At 44.0% G+C, this 18,359-nt stretch overlaps 1 protein-coding gene across 2 annotated transcripts; it reads right to left on the bottom strand.

Moving 5' to 3' along the window:
• Nucleotides 1-2,098: 2,098 nt before the first annotated feature.
• slc35a2 (solute carrier family 35 member A2) lies at nucleotides 2,099-14,612 on the bottom strand. Of its 2 annotated transcripts, none has more exons than XM_023331926.1 (6): nucleotides 14,265-14,612; nucleotides 13,389-13,571; nucleotides 13,180-13,331; nucleotides 11,688-11,810; nucleotides 6,249-6,835; nucleotides 2,099-2,641 (listed from the first exon to the last, which is right to left on the bottom strand). In XM_023331926.1, exons 1-6 carry the CDS (start codon nucleotides 14,320-14,322, stop codon nucleotides 2,614-2,616), a joined length of 1,131 nt encoding a protein of 376 aa, XP_023187694.1. In that variant the 5' UTR covers nucleotides 14,323-14,612; the 3' UTR covers nucleotides 2,099-2,613. The 2 variants fall into 2 exon arrangements, with proteins under 2 accessions (XP_023187694.1, XP_023187689.1); XM_023331921.1 differs by lacking the exon at nucleotides 2,099-2,641 and adding an exon at nucleotides 3,681-6,099.
• Between the last annotated feature and the right edge of the window lie 3,747 nt (nucleotides 14,613-18,359).

Consider the following 18,359-nt stretch of genomic DNA (forward strand, 5'->3'; position numbering starts at 1 on the left):
CGGAACCAGATTTAATATTCTGGGTCTCAGATAACAGAATCATATTTTAATGTTTATAAAAAAATTATGTTTTACTTTGAATTATGATTAAAAATAAACATGAAAACAGATGAAAAGATTCACTATTATCAGCTCATTAATTACTGTCATATTTTACATTTATTATTTTGTTTTATTAATAATCTTTAAATAATCTCTTCCTTTATTTCTCTGAGGATGTTTTGATTTAGTTCTGGTCCAGAACGCAGCAGCCATGATCATGGAACCAAACTGGGAACCATTCCGAAGGAGGGAACCACACTGGGAACCATTGTGGAGAAGGGAACCAAACTGGGAACCATTGTGGAGAAGGGAACCAAACTGGGAACCATTGTGGAGAAGGGAACCAAACTGGGAACCATTGTGGAGAAGCGAAGCAAACTGGGAACCATCCCGGAGGAGGGAACCAAACCCCAGCAGGTTCTGATCCAGTTTGATCTGTTTAGGAAACATGAAAGTTCCTCCTGATTAGAAAGCGTCAGCTTGTTGTTTTCCCAAAACATGGAGTCCAAGTTTTGTTTAGAGGAAAAACAGAAAGTGGTTTGGGTTTAATTTCTGGAAAATCAGAGGAACAGTTTGGACAAGAAGAGCTGAAAACACAAAGACAGAAGAGAGGAGCAAAATAATCTGCCAGAGGAAACACTGAGACACGAAGAGACATGAAGAGACGGCTTGCTGCTGCTGGATGGACTGGTCCCCAGTAAAAACTGTGGGAAGATTCAGGAACCTGAAGCAGAAGGAGGACAGATGAGGACCCGTCAGCATGAGGACCCGTCAGCATGAGGACCCGTCAGCATGAGGACCCGTCAGCATGAGGACCCGTCAGCATGAGGACCCGTCAGCATGAGGACCCGTCAGCATGAGGACCCGTCAGCATGAGGACCCGTCAGTGGTGCGTTGTTGGGAGGAATGGAAACGTTACGTAGGACAAAGTTTACTGGAACAGATTTTCTGTGGAGGTTCTCCTGGACGGGCCAGAAGCTGCTTCAGTTTGTAGGAACTGAACGTCCTCAGCCTGGAGACGCCTCCATGTTCTGACTCGGGGACTCACTGGTCCGGTTCCGGTCCGGTTCTCTGTGTTCTGAACAGAACGCCACAGAACAGCTGATGGATGCAGAATAACTACCGGTGGCTCAATGGACCCGGCTAATACTATCATGATCTGTGTCTCTGTCTCCCCTTGATTGTTCCCAGGTGCGTCTCGTTCCCTGATTACCTCCCGTGTATTTAATGTCACCTGTGTCTCAGTGTCTCTGTCGGGTCCTAGTCGTTTCTAGAGTCAATCTGTCTAGATGTCATCTGTTGGCTAATTCTTCATTAAACATCAACCTTTCACTTCTACCTGGGAAAACCTGCTGCGTTTTCCCTCACCGTTATCTACAGCACTTCATGACAAATACCCGGATACATGGATCTGGCTAACTGCTGAACTTTGACCTCTTAGATTAGGGTCATCAACACCTGCAGCTGCTTCTGACTGACAGAACAAGAAGGCTCCACCCCGCCCCCTGGTGGCAGCTTGCAGATAAGTTGCAGATTTCATCCCTTCACAACATAAACATTTTATTTTAAATAGTGGAGAGTTTGTTTTTGGTTTAAATTCATAAGAAGATTTCAAAATACATGAGAAATAATAAAACAAACTTCAACAAGATAACATGGAGAACATTTTATTTAAAAAAAAAAAAGACAAATTAAACAGAAAATAGAAAAGCAAAACATAAAAATTCAGTTTTATTTTAAGGTAAAATGAACTTAAAGGAGATTTATTCTGACATGAAAGGAAGTTCAACCTTTAGTGCTTAAATAAAGATAAAGAAAAAAAAGACATTTGGAGTTTCAGATATTTTGGAATTTAATAAATAATACATTTTTAATTTATTTTCTTTATTATTTCAATATTTTGAAAACTATTATTACTTTTATTATTACAACCCAAAAAAATACTGATAAAACATTACAATAAGAAGGTGGTTTTATCAAATAAATACATTTGATACTTTACACTTTCTAAAATAAAAATATGTAAATAAATCAAATTAAGTTATTAAACAAATGCATACATTTTAAAAATATATATATTTCTACCTGGAAAAAAAGTCAGGCATTTATTTTGAAATGTTGAAAACCAGGAAACATTCTGAGATGGTTTCCTGATCCGGTTCAGAGAGACAGAACCATGTTGGTTCTCCATGTGAGAACGTTACGAAACAGAACGAAACAAAGCCAAGAAGAAACAAAGAAATGAAGGATCAGAAAGTTGATCTGGAGTTTCTGCTCTTATTGTGAAGGTCCACATAAGAGTCACTTCACAAAGTTCTGCTGATTTTCTTCCTCAGATAAAATTCTGAATCCAGAACCATCAGCTTTTCATCACAATGAGATGATGAGACTTCATGTGTTTTACCTAAAAACAAACTGAAAGAACCGCTTCTGGATCCAGGTGTGACTTCCATGGTGCCGCAGAGCAGAACCGAACCGTTTTCAGGTCCAGAAGAAATTGGAGCGACGATGCCTGGCATCTTAATTTGAAAGGTCATGACCTCAGCAGACAGGAAGTGGTAGCTGTCCATTTCAGGATCCTTTCTCTTTTCCTGAACACCTGCAGGACGGATAGAGGAAGAGGAAGATTAGAAAAGAGATGAGGAGAAGAGCCAGAAGACGAACCGGTTCCTTCATGGCCGAAGATACGACCGACTTCTTCCTTCTGGGACAGGAAGTTCTAACAGGAAGCTCTCTCTGAGAAACTCTGAATTTCATGATCATCTCCAGATGATTCCTTCTTATGGAGATGAAATAAATCTGTCCGTGTTGACTGCGGTCCAGAACGTTCTGGTCCAAACCGCCGCTTCCGGATCTTAGAACCCCTGAAACCTGCAGAGCACCAGGAACTTCCTGTGTTCGGTCCTGGACCGCACCTCCAGAACCAGGCCAGAACTTTCAGGACCGTTGATGAAAACTAATCAGCTCCATGTTGATCAATCAGATCCACAAACGGGTCAAAAACCAGTCCTCCCAGTAAGACCAGCACACTGACCTGGAGAGGTCGCGACCCCCCCGGAGGTTGTGACCTGGGTTCGGATTCCGCCTGCTGCAGCAGAAATCCGTTTTTGTCACAAACTGGAATATTTGAGGAATTTCTCAGGGAAGTTGAAAGAAACACAATAAAAACTTTATTTTTGTAATTTCGTGAGAACAGTTGGAGTGAAACTGGAAAGTCGAGTTTCACCTGAAGGGAACCAGGAAGTAAAAACTTTCTGATGGTTTTCCATTCATGGATTCACAAGCAGCTTTTCTACATCCTCTTAATTAGATTTGGTGTATTTTTAAAATAATTAGAATATAAAAATATAGAGAAATATATTAATGTCGAAACATTAATAAGAAATGTGTTCATTCTAACAAGATGTTTATCTCTGATGATTTATTGGAGCGTTAGTCTGATCCTGACCTTTGACCCGCTCTGCTGCAGCTTTAACAAACTGCCTCACCTGTAGCTCATTAGCATTAGCTCTGCTAACGAGTTAACGCTTTAGCCAGGTATTGGAGGCCTTTCAGCTTTAGCTAGACCTCCATGTTCTTCAGGCTGATTTTTGTCCCTGATTCCAAACTGAAGGGAAATTAAAAGACAAACTCCAGAGTTTAGTGTTTGATTGATAAAACTTTACCAAAACAAGTATTTACAAACTCACAAGCTGTGATACAAACCAACAACCGAGTGCAACCGCACAAACTGTCCCAACAGTTTGAGAAAAACAGGAAGTGGACATGAAACCCGGAGCTGGAACCGTTTCCGGTTCGTCAACACAAGAAAACATCCAGCAGGGGGCGCTCCAGGCTGTCAGCTCAGATCAGATCAGATTCAGAAAATCTACACATTTCCACCAAACACAGAAACTCTGCGTCATTCAGGTGAATTCATAACGTCATGGGATTTTATTTTTATACAGAAATAAAAACAACCCTGTAAACAACTGATACATCTCAGTTTCTTCAAATATAAAAACAATGGTTCCATTTTTTCTCCCGTCAGATGCTCATGATTTTTTTCCAACAACAAAAAGCTTTCAGAAAAAATATAAAATGTTTTCACTTTCAGCACAGATAAAATAAAACGTATCAATATTTACCTATAATTTACATTTTTATATATTCTTCATTTATCTCTTGTATTTCTATTGCTCAGGAATAACATTTATTACATCAATTTGATAATAAATTATGATTCCAAAAACAAGACAAAAAGAAAACATATTTTAGTTTCACTTTTGGCTTTTCAGCATTTTTATTTGTGGACCAAAAGATATAAAAAGATTTATTTAATGGAAAATGTTTCATTACTTTGAATGACGCGACAGATATTAACGTTGAAAGGATTTTAAAAAGGAGCCAAACTCCACCCGGGTCTGATGAGGCTGCCCCCTGGTGGCCATGACCAGACACAGCAAGTAGAAATAAAGAAATAAAAGAAAAAATAAAACTTCATTCATTTTGTTCTTCTTGGTCAAAACAGATTTATAAATGACTTTTCTATTTCTCCAATCGTGTTTGGAGAAAATGACTAGTTTGACGATTGGTGATTTTTTTAACTGAATGTTCTTTAAATGAACATTACGGAAAAAACTTTTTGAGATTCATATGAATTAATTCTGTTTTCTTCTATGGCCATCATCATCATCATCATCATCATCACTGTCAGACCTTTGGGTCTCGGAGAGAAAACTGGTTCTGAATCACCTCCAGGTAAGAATCAGCACAGCTGAAAAACTGAAGCTTCTGTTTGAAGATGAACAAAAGTTTCAGATTCAGGAAAAACCATAAAATACTCGTTATCCCACCAGAATCCCAAACAACGTCATCAACATGAGGAAGAGTCCGGACCGCTCCTCTTCCTCCTCACTCAAAAACAAAAACACGTTCCTCCAGAGAAATCGTCGCAGTTCTGCCGGGTTTTTGTCTCCAAATGGACCCGAGTGATCCGGGTGAGTCCAGGTCCGATTCCAACCAACCAGGAAAACAGTGTTTAAATCCGACAAAAAAGTTTGAAAGGAATTTAACAAGAGTTATAAGCTTTGGGACCAAATGAAACAAGCCTTTTGAACCTTTAAGCTCAGACTGATTGGATGGAGACATTTTAGGTGGTCCAATCAGAACGCAGCCTTTTCTAGAAATGAAAGAACCTTTAAATCAGATTTAATCTAGTTCTGTCTTATGAAAACTCAGACTTCTGGGTTATTTTATGGTTTTGAAAACTAAAAATCTGATCTGATTTAGGTCATGTGATCTCCAATTCTGTGGGTTTGATTTCTGTTTTACTCAATTTCATCTGATCTTAGTTTAATGGACAGGAGAAACCTGCGTGAAATGTGAGGGTGTACTTTCTTTTTACTGAGACTGAACAATATTTCTGCTTTCTTTGTAGAAGGAAAACCCGGCGGTGACGGCAAGTGGATGTGGGCGGGACCGAGACGATCTCCTGGCTCCGCCCACATGACGACTATCCATCAGCAGAAACATTAGAGCTCATTTCTAGACTTTTAGAGAGAATATTGGACAGCACCATCTTCTGGTGGTTTGGGTTATGACATGAAGGTTCTGGTGAATCCTTCTGGACCTGCTCAGGTTTTCAGGAACATATCAGGTCTTAATGGAGACAAAAATGAAACGATGACCCTTGACCCCGCCTACAGACAGGCCACGCCCCCTCCAACGACAAACATCACAGATTAGTTGAAGAATTAAAAAATGCTCCAATCAATGAGCACATTCCCACCAAGAAGCCGGACCGGACCGGACCGGACTGAGCTACGCCAGGCCGGGATCAGAACCGCCACCCTATGGCTTCAGACGAGAGGAAAAGGCACCGTACAGTCCGCAGGTGGCCCCGCCCCCACACAGACCGACCAATCAGCAACTACCAAGCAGGACCCAATCAGTGTAAGGCGCTTCTTTCAGATAGCAGAGAGTTTTAAGGCAGAGAGAACAGCAGGGGGCGCTCCAGCTCCTTCCTGCTCAGCCTCCAGGAATTAGTCTGTGGCGCTGGCGGCCGGGGAAGGAGCTCTGAGGAAGAGAGGAGGAGCAGAGGTTAGGAGGACAGGAAGAGGAGGAGACGCAGCAGCAGGAGGAGCTCACTCATTGGTTAGTTGGAGCAGAGAGGAAAGTAGCACCAGGTGGCGCCAGAGACACAGAATCACTTCACCAGGACTGACTTTGGCAGAAACACCTCCATCTCGCCGCCTCCGGCCCCCCTCGGCGGCTCAGTGGACGCAGAGGAAGAGGAGGGGTCGGGACACGGGAGGCCGCCGGGCGCCTTGGGGAGGCTGTACATGTAGACGGCGCCGATGACAAGCCCCGCCCCCGCGGTGAACAGCAGGTCCACGTGGAAGCCAAACAGGTAGACGGACATCACCGTGGAAACGATGATGGAGAAGGAAGTGGCGAAGCCCTTCAGGATGTTGTCAGCGTACTTCACCACCACGGCCACCAGCAGCCCGCCGAACGCCTGGTTGAAGATGACGCACCACACCATGCCGGTGTAGCCGAACAGGAAGCCGCGCTCGGCCACGGCGCCGCCGTCGTTCCACCACATTCCCAGAAGTCCGAGCGCCGTGCCGAAGACGCCCAGCTGCACGTTCCTCATCCACACCGACGCAGAGCTGCCCTTCAGGATCCGCTCAAAGTAAACGCCGGCAAAGCCAGACGACAGGCAGCTGATCACCACGGCAACCAGACCCACCATGTAGTTCTGGTTGGAGGCGTCAGCCACCGCCGCCTCCTTCTTTCCCTCCTGCTGCACCTGCAACGAGACCGCAGGTAGAGTCATCAATAGATCCATTGATAGATCTATAGATCAATAGATTTTTTCTTTCATGGGGCCCAAAGGGCTAAACCCATGATAGGGGCGGGGCTAAAATTTTAAATGATCTTTTAACTGCTGAGGATAAATTAATAGTTCTTTTAGTTTCTGACCCGTTTGGAGTCGCTGGTTGTTATTCAGCTTTCAGCATCTATACACCACAAATTTGGAACAAACTTCCAGAAAAGTGTAAAACAGCTGAAACACTGACTTCTTTTAAATCTCAACTAAAAACCCACCTGTTTAGGATTGTATTTGAAACGTAATCAATTACAAATTTATTGATGGACCTTGACTTAATGCCGTGTTTTGATTGTTGATTCTATGTTTCATTGTGTTTCTGTGTTTGTAATGATGTAAAGCACTTTGAAATGCCTTGCTGCTGAAATGTGCTATACAAATAAAATTTGATTGATTGATTGATTGATTGATTGATTGATTGATTGATTGATTGATTGATTGATTGATTGAAGGTTCAGCACTAAACTAGTTCTGGTTCTTTCAAGCAGGAGTTTTTCTTTAAATCTAGGACAGCATCCCTCCTCTGAAGTATCTACCTCATATAAATTTACCTGTAACTACAAATGACAGCCAGTCTGCTGTACAGACGTTATAGGATTGTCTGCTGGAGATTCAGGCTAGACTAAGAGCAAATTTTCTGTAGCAAGTTAAGAAAAATACTGAGTTCTATTTCGCATACCGCCAGTGGGCTTATCCCTCCCGCGCAGCACTGAAATGAAGCTTCATCCAGAAGGTGGGCCCACCTTGGTCTGGATAAATAACGGCCAGACCAAACAAACAAATCCCTTTTGTCTTCAGCGTAGCAATATCAACACTGTAAGAGCAAAGATGTTCCATCCATAGGGTTAGGGCCAGAGGACAAAGAAAACTGTTCCCCACCAGGAAGAGGAGGCACTCTGCCTGGACACAGCCGATGTGTTGAAGACTCTGAAAAGAGTCAACCCACGGAAGGCCCCAGGCCCCGCCAACATACCTGGGCGGGTGTTCAGGGAATGCGCAGGTCAGCTGGCTGGTGTCCTAACAGACATTTTTAACACCTCACTGGACCAAGCCACAGTGCCAGCCTGTCTCAAAACTGTCTCCATCATTCCGGTGCCAAAGAAACCTCAAGTCACCTCTTTCAACGATTACCGGCCTGTGGCACTGACTCCCATCATGATGAAGTGCTTTGAAAGGCTGGTAAAAGAACACATCGTCTCCAGACTCCCCTCCACATTCGACCCGTTCCAGTTTGCCTACCGCCGAAACCACTCCACTGAGGACGCCATCTCCTCCGCCCTACACCTGAGCCTGGCTCACCTGGAGGAGAAGAACACTCATGTGCGGATGTTGTTCCTGGACTTCAGCTCAGCGTTCAACACAATCATCCCACAGCATCTGGCAGGAAAACTGGGACACCTGAGCTTCAGCACCCCCCTGCGCAACTGGCTGCTAGACTTCCTCACCGACAGACCTCAGTCAGTCCGGATCGGACAACACACCTCCGATGTCATCACCCTCAGCACAGGCTCCCCTCAGGGCTGCGTCCTGAGCCCTCTGCTGTTCACTCTGATGACACACGACTGCGCCCCCAGGTTCGCCACCAACCACATCGTGAAGTTCGCAAACGACACAACGGTGGTGGGTCTCATCAGAGACGACAACGACCTGGACTACAGAGAGGAGGTGGAGCAGCTGGTGGACTGGTGCAGAGACAACAGCCTGATCCTGAACGTTGACAAGACGAAGGAGATGATCGTCGACTTCAGGAAGAACCGGCCCAGCCACGCTCCACTGCTCATCAACAGCTCGGCTGTGGAGGTGGTCAGCAGCACCAAATTCCTGGGGGTGCACATCACTAACGACCTCACCTGGACTGTGAACACCACGTCTCTGGTCAAGAGGGCACAGAAACGCTTGTATTTCCTGCGGAGGATGAGAAGAGCACACCTGCCCCCGCCCATCCTCAAGACGTTCTACAGAAGCACCATAGAGAGCATTCTGACCAGCTGCCTCTCTGTGTGGTGTGGAGGCTGCAGCGCCTCCTACTGGAAGAACGTGAGGAGAGTGGTGCGGACAGCAGAGAGGATCATCGGGGCCCCCCTTCCCTCCATTCAGGACATTTCATCCCAGCGCTGCGTGTCCCGAGGCCGAAACATCATCAGTGACCCCTCACACCCCCACCATGGACTGTTCTCCCTGCTGCCCTCTGGAAAGAGGTTCTGCAGCATCCGGTGCAGGTCCACCAGGTTCCGAAACAGCTTTTTCCCACTTGCCATCAGACTGCTGAACTCTTAACTGGACTGCACTCAAAAACTGGTCTCCACTTCATACCTTGCACATGTACAGAGCTAAATAACTTCTATTTTACTGTCAGTCCTGCACTTTATATTTTATATTAATATTTTATACTGTATTTTATTTTATTCTGGAGTAACCTCACAACATTGGAAGCTCAAAACATTGTCCTGAGCCATATGCAACGAAATTTCGTTCTGTATTCACCCTGTGCATGCAAAATGACAATAAAGTCAGTCTAAGTCTAAGTCTCCTCTGCCCCGTGCGCGCGCTCTCTTGTTATGTGGCGTGCACGTCTGCACTGCGTCATTCCCCGCGTCTGTTCGTGCATTACAGAGATCACTCAGTGGGCCCAGCGTCGTTCTCTCTGGTTGTGTGAGGCCGTCTCTCAGGCTTAACTTCCTCCGGACTGGATCCTCCAGAGAATCTGACCCTCTACCAGAGGGATTTCCTGTCGGTGGAGGACATTTGAATGGCAGCTTCCTGGTCATCTCTGTGCTCATTTATTCAGTTTTACCTGTGTGACGTTTCCACCTTCTCCATGACCCGTTCTGTTCTCCAAGTTATGACAGAATAATTACTCCTGTTACGTGTTAATATTGTCTCACCCTTGCATGTAAAGCAGGGAGACACGATGAAGCTTTTCAGTCATGATTTGTTATTCTGTTATTTTTCCTGGGGAGTTCTGTGCTTATTAAGCATTGCAGAACAACATGGTTGTGCTGAGTAATAAATTACCTGCTCTGTTCATCGTTACGCTGTTACAGTTTGTAACTTTGGTTGTTCCTGTTCGCAGCAGCAGGTCTGTTTATCTCGACCTTTCTGACCAGAGGCTCTTCTCCTCTCTGGTCTTCTTTGTTATGCAGCAGATGCTTGATGGTGGTGGTCTGGATGGACCCAGTGATGCGTAGACTACACCCTGCTTCGCCGTTAACCCACTAGCAATAGCCTTAAAGGGCGAAGCCTATTCTCATAGAATCTGGGGTTACAATACGTGACCAACGATCTTAGAGTTTAGTCAGAGACGTCCTCTCCTGGACGTGACAGTGTGGTCGGTCCCCCGTCCTCCTGCTGTCGTCCATTTGTGAAAACTCTGGGTGTGATTGTTGATCCTGTGTTAGAGTTGATTAGCATGTTAGCGCTGCTATCAAAGCCAGTTTCTTCTAGCTGAGGATCCTTGCTAAGATCAAATCTGATCTTCCTCTGCCTGATTTTGATCCAATCATTCATCACGTTTAGATTATTTAACTCTTTGTACTCAGGGTTGGAGCAGAGCAAACAAAATGCTGCAGCTGGTCTGCTGACCAAAACCAGGAGGAGTGAATCTGTGGCCCCGGTTTTACAAACCCTTCACTGGCTCCCTGCTGCTTTAGGATCAAATTTAAGGTCTTATTGATAGTTTTTAAGTGTTTTGGGTCCTCGGTACTGAAGTGAGCTCCAGCAGCCTGCAGCCCACCAGAACCGTGAGCTTTTACCGTCGGTCCCTAAAGCCAGGATGGAAGCAGACAGAGAATCTGTGGATCGTCTCCCTCTGACTGCTAAACTCTCAGTCAGCTTAAAGAAAATCATCAATGGTCCAGCTGCAGCTGATCCAGAACGCTACTGCTGGAGTTCTGACCAGAACCAGGAGGATAGAGACATAAAACCCAGTTCTCCAGAACCTCCACTGGCTCCCTGTAGCTCAGAGGATAAACTTTAAGTCCTGTTAGTTTATAAATCACTGAACGGATCAGAACCAAGATACTTTAAAGATCTGCTGCTGTTGGATCAACCTTCCAGACCCCTCAGGTTCTGGTTCTGCTCTGCATCAGAACCAGAACCAAACGAGGAGAAGCAGCATTCAGCTTCTATGCACCACAAATCTGGAACAAACTAGCAGAAAACTGTAAACCAGCTGAAACACTGAGATCCTTTAAATCCAGACTGAAAGCTGCTGGTTGGAGCCGATTTTGAATCAATCATGAAACATCGATCAATAATCTGATGCGTGTTGTTCTGTGTTTCTGCGACTCTGTATTTTTATGATGTAAAGCTCTTTGAAATGCCTTGTTGCTGAAATGCACTGTACAAATAAAAGTTGACTGATTGATTTTGATTTAAGTTGGAATCAAAACTCACCTGTTCTCTGGTCTTCAACAACCAGCGAAAGAGAAAAGATAAAGGATGGAAGAAAATTGCTGCACCTAAAAAATTAAGTATTGTTTGGTTTTTATTCATATTATTAGCTTTTGGTATCTTTGCCAATTTTATTTTTGTCTTTTATTTTTATTTTCTATTTTAGCATTTATCTACCTGGGATGTTTGCTGTGAAGCGTTTGGTCAGCAGAGGCCGTTGGAAATGTGCTACAGAAATAAACTTTGACCTCACATGACTTGAGGCGGGCGGGGCTAAATCAGAACCAGCCTGAAAGAAAACCTGCAGAAGACCAAAGACTGGACGACACGAAGCACCGGAACCGTTCTCCGGATCAGTGGAGCCAGAACCGGGACGTACCTGGACGACGGCGACGCCGGCAAACAGCAGCAGCAGGGAAACCCACTGGACTCTGGACAGAGACTTCCTGAGCATCAGGACGCTGAAGAGCGCCGTGGTGAGGATCTTTAGCTGGTAGGTCACCTGGAGGGGGAGGAGCCTGTTAGGGTCAGACCTTTCTGAAAACTCTGATCTGAAGGTTCAACAAGATCTTTGAAGAAACTATTTGTAAAAACATATTAAAATGTACTAAAAGAAAAAAAAACTATTCATGTGGATGAGACTGACGGGAAGGAAGACGGCGGGACATGGAAGACTCTTCCTGATTGGGTAAATCTAATTCCAGACTTCCTGTGTATGAAGTGACCCTGGAAAGAACCGTTGTAGAGTTTATCAGTCCAGAGCAATTCAGAAACGGTTCAGTTCAAAAATCTTTTAGCTGAGAAACAAAACCAGCAGCATAAAGAGAGGCAATGAAAAGTTGTGATTCAGATTTAAAGTACTGTTGTTCCAGTTGCTCTGAGCAAACAGGTTTATAGGAATCGGTGTCCCGATCGATTGGCCACCGATCACTATTGGCCGATTTCTGTGAAAATGCAGGTGATCGACGAACACCGATCACCTGCAGCTGACGCCAGGCAGCAAACGGCCGCAGCGAATCCTGAACAAACGTGTCTGCCGGGTGGAACCGCTGCAGCGTCTGAGAGAACGATGGGAAGTTTACGACGGAAAAACGAATCAAAACCAAATTAACGAGACACCTAAATTATGAGTGGCAGAACGGTGAACCGGTGTCGAGATCACTGCTCCGTCAGGACTTCCTGTCTTCACTAGTCGACAAATTCAAGGACCAAAGAGTAAAAAAACATCAGAAACTTTCTGTTCCGACATCAGAGGAGCCGATGGTTCTGCTGGCCGTCAGAACATTTCCAGAACCAGAGACTAAAGCCTCGGATCAGAGAAACTCATCCAGGCTTTAGTTTCTCTTTAGTGGCTTTGATTCCTGCAGAAGCGCCTTCACAGGTCTGATTGACAACCCAACGGTCCAGAACGCTGCTGCTGGAGTTCTGACTAGAACCAGGAGGATAGAGACACCACCCGGTTCTACACCACCCAGTTCTACATCATCTGGTTCTACACCACTCGGTTCTATTCACCACAGATCTGGAACAAATTTTCAGAAAACTGCAAACCAGCTGAAACCCTGAGTTCCTTTAAATCCAGACTAAAATCTAGTTGGAGCAGATCTGATCAATAACTGGAACATCAATCAATCATCTGATGATTATTGATAATATTGACAAAAACTCGATCAAATGTAACGTTTGTTTCTGTTTGGTGGCTGTGAGACGATTTTATGATGGAAATCAGTTTGAACTGCCTTGTTTCTGAAATGTGCTACAGATAATATGACTGATTGATTGATCAATAGACCGACTGATTGACCCAGGGGGCCCCACTGAGCACAACTGGACCCGTCTGTGCTGACCCGGGTCAGGGTTCTGGTTCTGACCTGGAAGGTGGCGGCCGGCAGGTTGGAGATGGCGACGTACTGCAGGTTGTTCTGCAGCGTGTAGATGAGCGACGGCACGGCGAGCTTCAGCGTGTCCTGGTACTGCAGGACCACCGAGTCCAGCAGGAACCACAGCGTCTCCTTCAGGGCGCCTGCAGAGACGCGGTGTCACACACAGATGCTGCTTAGCCCCGCCCACCACTACTTACATCTCTTCTGCAGCAGGACGATGAGCAGGCACGTCGCCACCTTCAGGACCTCCGCCATGACGACGGCCGACGTGGTGAAGAAGCGGTCGCCTGGCAACGTGCGGACGTAGCGGATGCTGAGGATGAGCGAGGCGTTCTGGACCACCAGGACCGCCAGGCTGATGTACTTCAACTTCCTGTTGGCTGCAGGGGAGAGACGGACACAAACAGGAGCTTTCATCCTTCCGCTCAACTCTCAGAACCAGAACTTTGATGCTGGCTTCGGTTCTGGTCGACCCGCTACTTTCATCCGCTTTATCATCTGGACCTGACCAGCTACTACTGCCTCTTCCTCTTCCTCCTGATCTGCAGCCACCTGCAGAGCAACAGAACCACCCTAACACCCCCCCACCAGACACACCTGAGTCGGAGCTCCACGTCACCAAAACTGCTGATTCCACCTTAAGCTCCACATGTTTAAGGCGGGGTCACCAACATTTAAGGTGGAATGGGCCCACCAGGCCTCCATAGAACCTGTCAAAACCCTCTCCTGCAGTTCTAGACCAGCTAGAATAAGAATCCAGTACAAACCAGATAGACGTGATTTTCCATAATGAATCAAGTTTTCCTGCAACACTTCATGTTTAAAGTTTTAGATTTTACCATAGAGATTATTTCCTTCAATAAACACTAGAATATTTAGCTGTTCTGTTTGTGTTAATTAGTCGCCATAGCAACTGATTATTCGGCTCGGTTTAAACCAGTAAACTACTTTATTAAATCGGTCCAAACTGGTTAGTTTAGCTGCAGGTAGCTGATTCTTGCTACTAGACAAAACAGTTTAACCACTGGGAATATTTCGAAATCATCAGTTTTTAATCCGGATTATTTTTTTACCTTCACTCTGACTCCGGGTCGGAACCTCCCCGGCCTTACTGCTGCTGCCACCCGCCATGCTGCGCTCTCTGCCTCGTCGGGACCGAACCCTCACCCCGCTGCCTGCACAGCTAACTCCGCTAGCCTCCCGGCTAGGCTCCGCTGTCGGTTGCGGACCGGTCGGCGCTCCGAGTCTCCGGCTGGTTCTGGTTCTGGTTCTGGAAGCGGGAGGCAGAGGCGGGCGAGTCGGCTCGAAATGACCGGAGCTGAGGAGCGGGACCGCGGAGGACTAGCAGACGGAGTATGGGGGAGCATCTGGCGGAGAACCAGGGCTACGTTGAGGCGCTGATCTGTCCCGGAAGTCACTCGGACTACAGCTGCGGAGATTGGCCTGCGTGACAGGATGTTTCACTCTGTAGGAGGCGGGGAGAGAGAGAGAGAGAACATAATTCTGAATCTATATCTTATTTGTTACTATTTAATTAAATTCGCCAATTTACAAGGGTTGTCTTGAGACACTTTGCAAAAAAAAAAAAATTCTTTCAGTTCGGTCAGAAATTTTCTAATTGGTCCTAGTTGTCAAACAGTTAATTATTCAGAGCAGCTTAGGAAGTTCTAAGGAAACCCATCGAAGGCTTGAGTCATTGAATGCAGCATCACTCCTCCTGACCAGCAGGGGGCGACAGTGGAGAGGAAAAACTGATCCTTAACAGGAAGAAACCTCCAGCAGAACCAGGACCAGAACCAGAACCAGAATCAGGACCAGGACCAGGACCAGGACCAGAACCAGAACCAGAACCAGAACCAGAACCAGAACCAAGATCAGGATCAGTATCAGAGGTTAGAAAGAGAGAGCAGATACTCCATCCATTCATCCATCCATCCATCCCTGGTGGCTGGTTGGTGCCCATCTCCAGGGGTCAAAGGGCCACAGGTGGGGTTACCTGCTCATTGCAGGAAACTACTCCTAATTCTGCTGATTGAAAAACTGTAAAATTCAAACATTTGTGTAAAAATAAAAATAATTCATTCTCAATTTTTCTCAAGTAACCATTTCAGTAATTATGAGATCATTTTAATTTTTAGACATTTGCTGACCAAAACCTAGTTATGTGAATCTGAACAGAGAGCATGAATTTCTGTCCTGAATGTGTAATTTTGCAGGTTTTTAAATGTTTTTATTTTGTTTAAAGCTCATCCAGAAATGACTGTTTCCACTTAAAGCTGAGCCAGAAATAATACATCAGAGTGAGACCTCCTTGCAATACACCTCTCTGAGCCAGGCACTTCCTGGTTCTCCTTCAGCAGCTTTGGTCCAAAGGACTGCTAAAAAGATTTCTATTTATAAAAAATATATTTCAGAATGTGAGGGACCAGACTCAAACGAGGACAAAAAAAATGTTCAAAGTAGAAAAAATTCAATTTAATTATTCCAAAATAGCAAACAAAACATAAAGATTTAATGCAAAAATAAGTCAAAGAATAAATAAAAATTTTGGGCCCAATTTAACTGAGGTCAACTGAATTCTAACTGAACACAAACAAAACTGACCTGCCAACAAAAGGCTTAAATAGGGTCCATCCATCCATCCATCCATCCATCCATCCATCCATCCATCCATCCATCCATCCATCCATCCATCTTCTTCCGCTTATCCGGAGTCGGGTCGCGGGGGTAGCAGCTTCAGAAGGGAGGCCCAGATTTCCCTCCCCAGCCACTTCTTCCAGCTCTTCCGGGGGAATCCCGAGGCGTTCCCAGGCCAGCCGAGAGACATCGTCCCTCCAGCGTGTCCTGGGTCTTCCCCAGGGCCTCCTCCCGGTGGGACGTGCCCGGAACTCCTCACCACGGAGGCGTCCAGGAGGCGTCCTGACCAGATGCCCCTCAACTGGCTCCTCTCGATGTGAAGGAGCAGCAGCTCTACTCTGAGTCCCTCCATGATGACTGAGCTTCTCTCTCTAAGGGAGAGCCCAGCCACCCTGCGGAGAAAACCCATTTCGGCCGCTTGTATCCTCGATCTCGTTCTTTCGGTCATGACCCAAAGCTCATGACCATAGATGAGGGTGGGAACGTAGATCGACCGGTAAATAGGGGTGGAGTAACCTAAATCTACCACATGAGGGAGGCACGACATAACAAAAGAACAAATAAATACAAAATTAACTAAAGCATTCTATGAAATAAATAAAGCAAAACTAACTCTTACTTAGCAGAAACAATAAGTGAATATTTAAGTGATAAAATTAACTAAATAAAAACAACTTGAAACAAGTCTTCCCCCTTCAGTCTTTCGAAAACAAATGGTTTGCTCCAGGTTTCCTCCTCCAGCTGGTTTGTCTCAGCAGCACCTCAAACAAAACACAAGTGTAAATAAACCATTCAGACAGACATTAAATAAAGTGTGCACCCGTTAGAAAATATATGTCTAAATGAAATAACTAACTTAAACGTATAAACTATAATATAATATAAAGAAAAATACTAACACGATGTGGTGGTGGGCGGAGCATCCACCACACAGAACATTTCAAATAAACATTTATTTTCTGATAAAAATATATTTAATTGTAACATCCCATAAAAAGCAATATAATAAAAGGGTACAAGAAGGAAAATAAGCACAAACAAGTTAAGTAAATAAGGAAATGCTAAAATCAGAAACTGTTCAGCTGGAAAATATTTTGAAGTTTTGAACTTTGGAACAAACGCAGAACTAGAGACGATTGTTCATGTTTTATTTCATCTTATCTTGATTATTGAAACAAGCTTTTTATGAGTTTGAGTCAAAAGAAAGTTCAGATTCTACACAAAGAAACACAAAATTCAGGCGATTTAAATTTAAATGTTTTTACTCAGATCTTATGGGAGAATTTTTCTGCCGTTATTCCGGAGCACATTTTCAGTCTGAAAGCAGGACTTCATGTCTTTCTTCTCGAAACTTGTAACGATTGTACTCAAAACGTCGCTTCGGGCTCAGACTCAGGCCCGGTCCAGTGCTCAGCGCCGCACGCCTCTGTGAAGAGTGGGCTCAGTCAAAGTCTCATCAGGGTTCAGGGTTCAGGGACAGAACGGCTCTGGGTCGTAACATCACATGCAAAATGGCGGACTGGTCACTGTTTGGGCCTCCTGCTGCTAAACAGAGCAACAACAAAACAGATCATTTTAAATGTTCACTAAAGGTATTTCTGCTGGAGATATTTGTTTTGTTATGACTTGTTGAATTCAATATAATCTCACATGTTCAGCGAAACAAACATTATTTCAATACTTTTGAAAACTGATTTTATTCTATTTTTTGCAACAGATGAACTTTGCCATATTTCCAAGATGGCAAAAAAGACACATTAAAATGTTGTAATATTCAATTTAATAGTCTGAGATTAGAGACATGATTTTTACCCATAAAATCATCAGTTTTATGCAGATAAAAGTTAATTTGGTATAAAGTGAAGCTAATAACAGATCAAGTTCAGGACAAACATACGGCATATATAAAACATAAAATAAATGTCTGATGCTACATGTGAAAAATAAAAAGACTAATGGAACTAAAATGTCCTTTTTAAAGAAACTATGAATGTTGTGACTTTATGAACCAAAAATGTTACAATAAATTCATCAGTTTTCTGCTCCTCTGGTCTGAGAAGAAAACTTTGGTTTAAAAATCACGATGATAATAAGAACCAAACAGCTTTCTATTCCACTGCCACAAAAAATATATTAATTTCATAATTATGTATAAAGTTTCCCTGTAATGACTTTCTGCAAAAGAAATTCAAAATAAATATAAATTACTGTGTTTTGTGACTGAGATTTTAAGACAATAAACATTTTTAAAATTGTGACTTCATGAATGTTTTTTAAAAGATTTTCAAAAGTGGATATTGTACAATAAATCTATTCCATCTTTACTTTTAATTTAATAAAAATTGTGGTTTTCTAACAGAGATTAGGAGATAAATTATGATATAATTAATAAGTTTTATTCACAAAACTTTTTCCTAAAAATCACCTCCATTTTTAAAGTGAAATCATTTTATTTAAGAGTGCTTAAATAAAATTACAAAAGTCCAATCTTTATAGCAACATGTTAATATCTTAATTTAAGATTTGAAATT

Source organism: Xiphophorus maculatus, chromosome 1 (genome assembly GCF_002775205.1).
Source record: "Xiphophorus maculatus strain JP 163 A chromosome 1, X_maculatus-5.0-male, whole genome shotgun sequence".
In the NCBI taxonomy this organism is placed as follows: Eukaryota; Metazoa; Chordata; class Actinopteri; order Cyprinodontiformes; family Poeciliidae; genus Xiphophorus; species Xiphophorus maculatus.

Coding starts and splice junctions, on each gene's coding strand:
- slc35a2 (XM_023331921.1), bottom strand. CDS start 14,322: ATGGCGGGTGGCAGCAGCAGTAAGGCCGGGGAGGTTCCGACCCGGAGT. Junction 13,332..13,388: donor CGTCCTGCTGCAGAAGAGAT/GTAAGTAGTGGT, acceptor GCGTCTCTGCAG/GCGCCCTGAAGGAGACGCTG. Junction 6,836..11,687: donor CCGGCGTCGCCGTCGTCCAG/GTACGTCCCGGT, acceptor GTCTCGTTGCAG/GTGCAGCAGGAGGGAAAGAA.